The 1,833-nt window shown below is 37.2% G+C and overlaps 1 protein-coding gene across 1 annotated transcript; it reads right to left on the bottom strand.

Moving 5' to 3' along the window:
- Positions 1-769: 769 nt before the first annotated feature.
- LOC148103773 (uncharacterized) lies at positions 770-1,630 on the bottom strand. The gene has a single exon (XM_087838211.1). The coding sequence runs from the start codon at positions 1,628-1,630 to the stop codon at positions 770-772; it is 861 nt and encodes a 286-aa protein (XP_087694337.1).
- Positions 1,631-1,833: the final 203 nt, after the last annotated feature.

The raw sequence follows: 1,833 nt of genomic DNA, 5'->3' as shown, positions 1-1,833 counted from the left end.
CAAACTGTAACTTCACTCTGTAACACCAAGTGTATCATACTTCATGTTTCTGAGACCTCTAAATCATCAGTTTAACTTTTTTTACCCTACAATCCTGAAGTATACAGTCAGACATATGCAGTGCTACTGTGAGCGATAAACTGTTTAAAAAAAAAATGCACGATAAGGCAAAAAATGATACATATTAGGTTCAATAAAAGGTTCAATGAAGACTTCAGTTTACTGCAATTTTTTCTCCAGCTCAGGGCTTACACAGGTTTAGAGCTGACTCATTCTATCATTCAATCTATCAAAGTGACATGTTGGTGACACATCCCAGGATATGTTTTTATTTAAGGAAAAACTTACACTAACTTGAATTTGTGCTACGTAAAAAGATCAGTAGTGTAAAAATCTTTCATCTTGACATGCGATGGGATAATTTAAGTGAAAACAAATAAGCTGAGCTAAGTAGCACCAGCTTTGTCATCAGAGCTTTTTCATCTTTTTCCACCAACTTCAGTACCTGCTCTTTCCAAATCTTTTTGTCTAAATCTGCTTTTATTTCATTTAATTTTCCACTATGTCCCTACTTTAATTGAAATCAGTTGGTACAAATGTTTGTGCACAATGTAAAACAGATTTTTGATTCAAACTGAATCCCAGTACATAACACAGCATTTAGGAAGAGCAGCCCAAAATGCTGAAGTTCATACAATTGAGAGGCGTACTTTACAAATCTAATTCAGTTCTGTTTAAATTGTCCTTATTGTTAAATAATAGTTATTTTTTACTTTTTGGTGAAACAGCTGCAGGACTGCTTTCCTGGTCTATGTAGAAACAACAGAGGTAAAATCAGACTGATGGGCAGAGTGAACCAATCAAGAGACAACGAAATGACACATCTGTCTGTGTCACGGAACAGATTTGAGTTATGCAGACCAATTGTAACAAGCATTCCCAGACAAGACACCAACAGCACTATCATTATTGCTGTGATGGTGTAGAAAGCTTTCTGTTTTGAATGATCAACCTTCGATCTTTTTGCTCCCATTTCTCCTGGACCTGGACGATACAGAACACAGAGAACAGAGAGGCTACAAAAAGAGACGATAATTAACGATGCCATCATCAGACAGAAATATGGAACATAGGGAACTTCAGGGTAATATAGAGCTGCTACTCCAAGAAATCCAAAGCACATCAACCACACACACACAATGCAGATGTTTCTGATCCTGACCCCACCCGACTGTCTCAGCCCCATATAGGTGATGGGGTGAACAACAGCCAGGTAGCGCTCCAAACATGTCACAATGTTAAAGAATATCTCTGCAGGATAGACAAAATAAGCTAAATACATCCCACATAGAAGCAACACTGAGGTATTGGTGTATATGCCACATAAGTAAGCAATGACCCCCAGTACATTTGTCAGTTCAATGGCAGTCAGATTATAGGTGAAAATGTCAGAGTGACTTGTTGTTGCCAAGAAGGACTGCTGCTGCCATCGCTGGTAAGCCACGCGGAGGATGAAGATGGAGAGAAAAAGGATAACAGATATCTTGATGATGAGAAAAGAAATGGTGACCGAAATCCCAGTGCTTGAGGTAACGCAGTCAAAGGCAGAGGAAGACGAGTTATTTGACATGCTGATTAATGTGCTGTTTGGCGCTTGTGTGGAGAAAAAGGGGGAAAAAGGTTGGTCAAGAAACGACACTTTACTTCATGATATTTTACTTATGAATATCAAATACATAATATATGAAAAAAATTATCTTTGCAATTTAACATTAATTTCTTATTTATTTTTAGACACAATACAACTTAAAAGTAATAATAATACTAATAGAT

The sequence above is a fragment of the Neolamprologus brichardi genome, chromosome 3, assembly GCF_056152115.1.
Source record: "Neolamprologus brichardi isolate AB-2024 chromosome 3, ASM5615211v1, whole genome shotgun sequence".
In the NCBI taxonomy this organism is placed as follows: Eukaryota; Metazoa; Chordata; class Actinopteri; order Cichliformes; family Cichlidae; genus Neolamprologus; species Neolamprologus brichardi.
The sequence above is the reverse complement of the archived record's forward strand: the minus strand, read 5'-3'. Positions and strand labels throughout refer to the sequence as shown.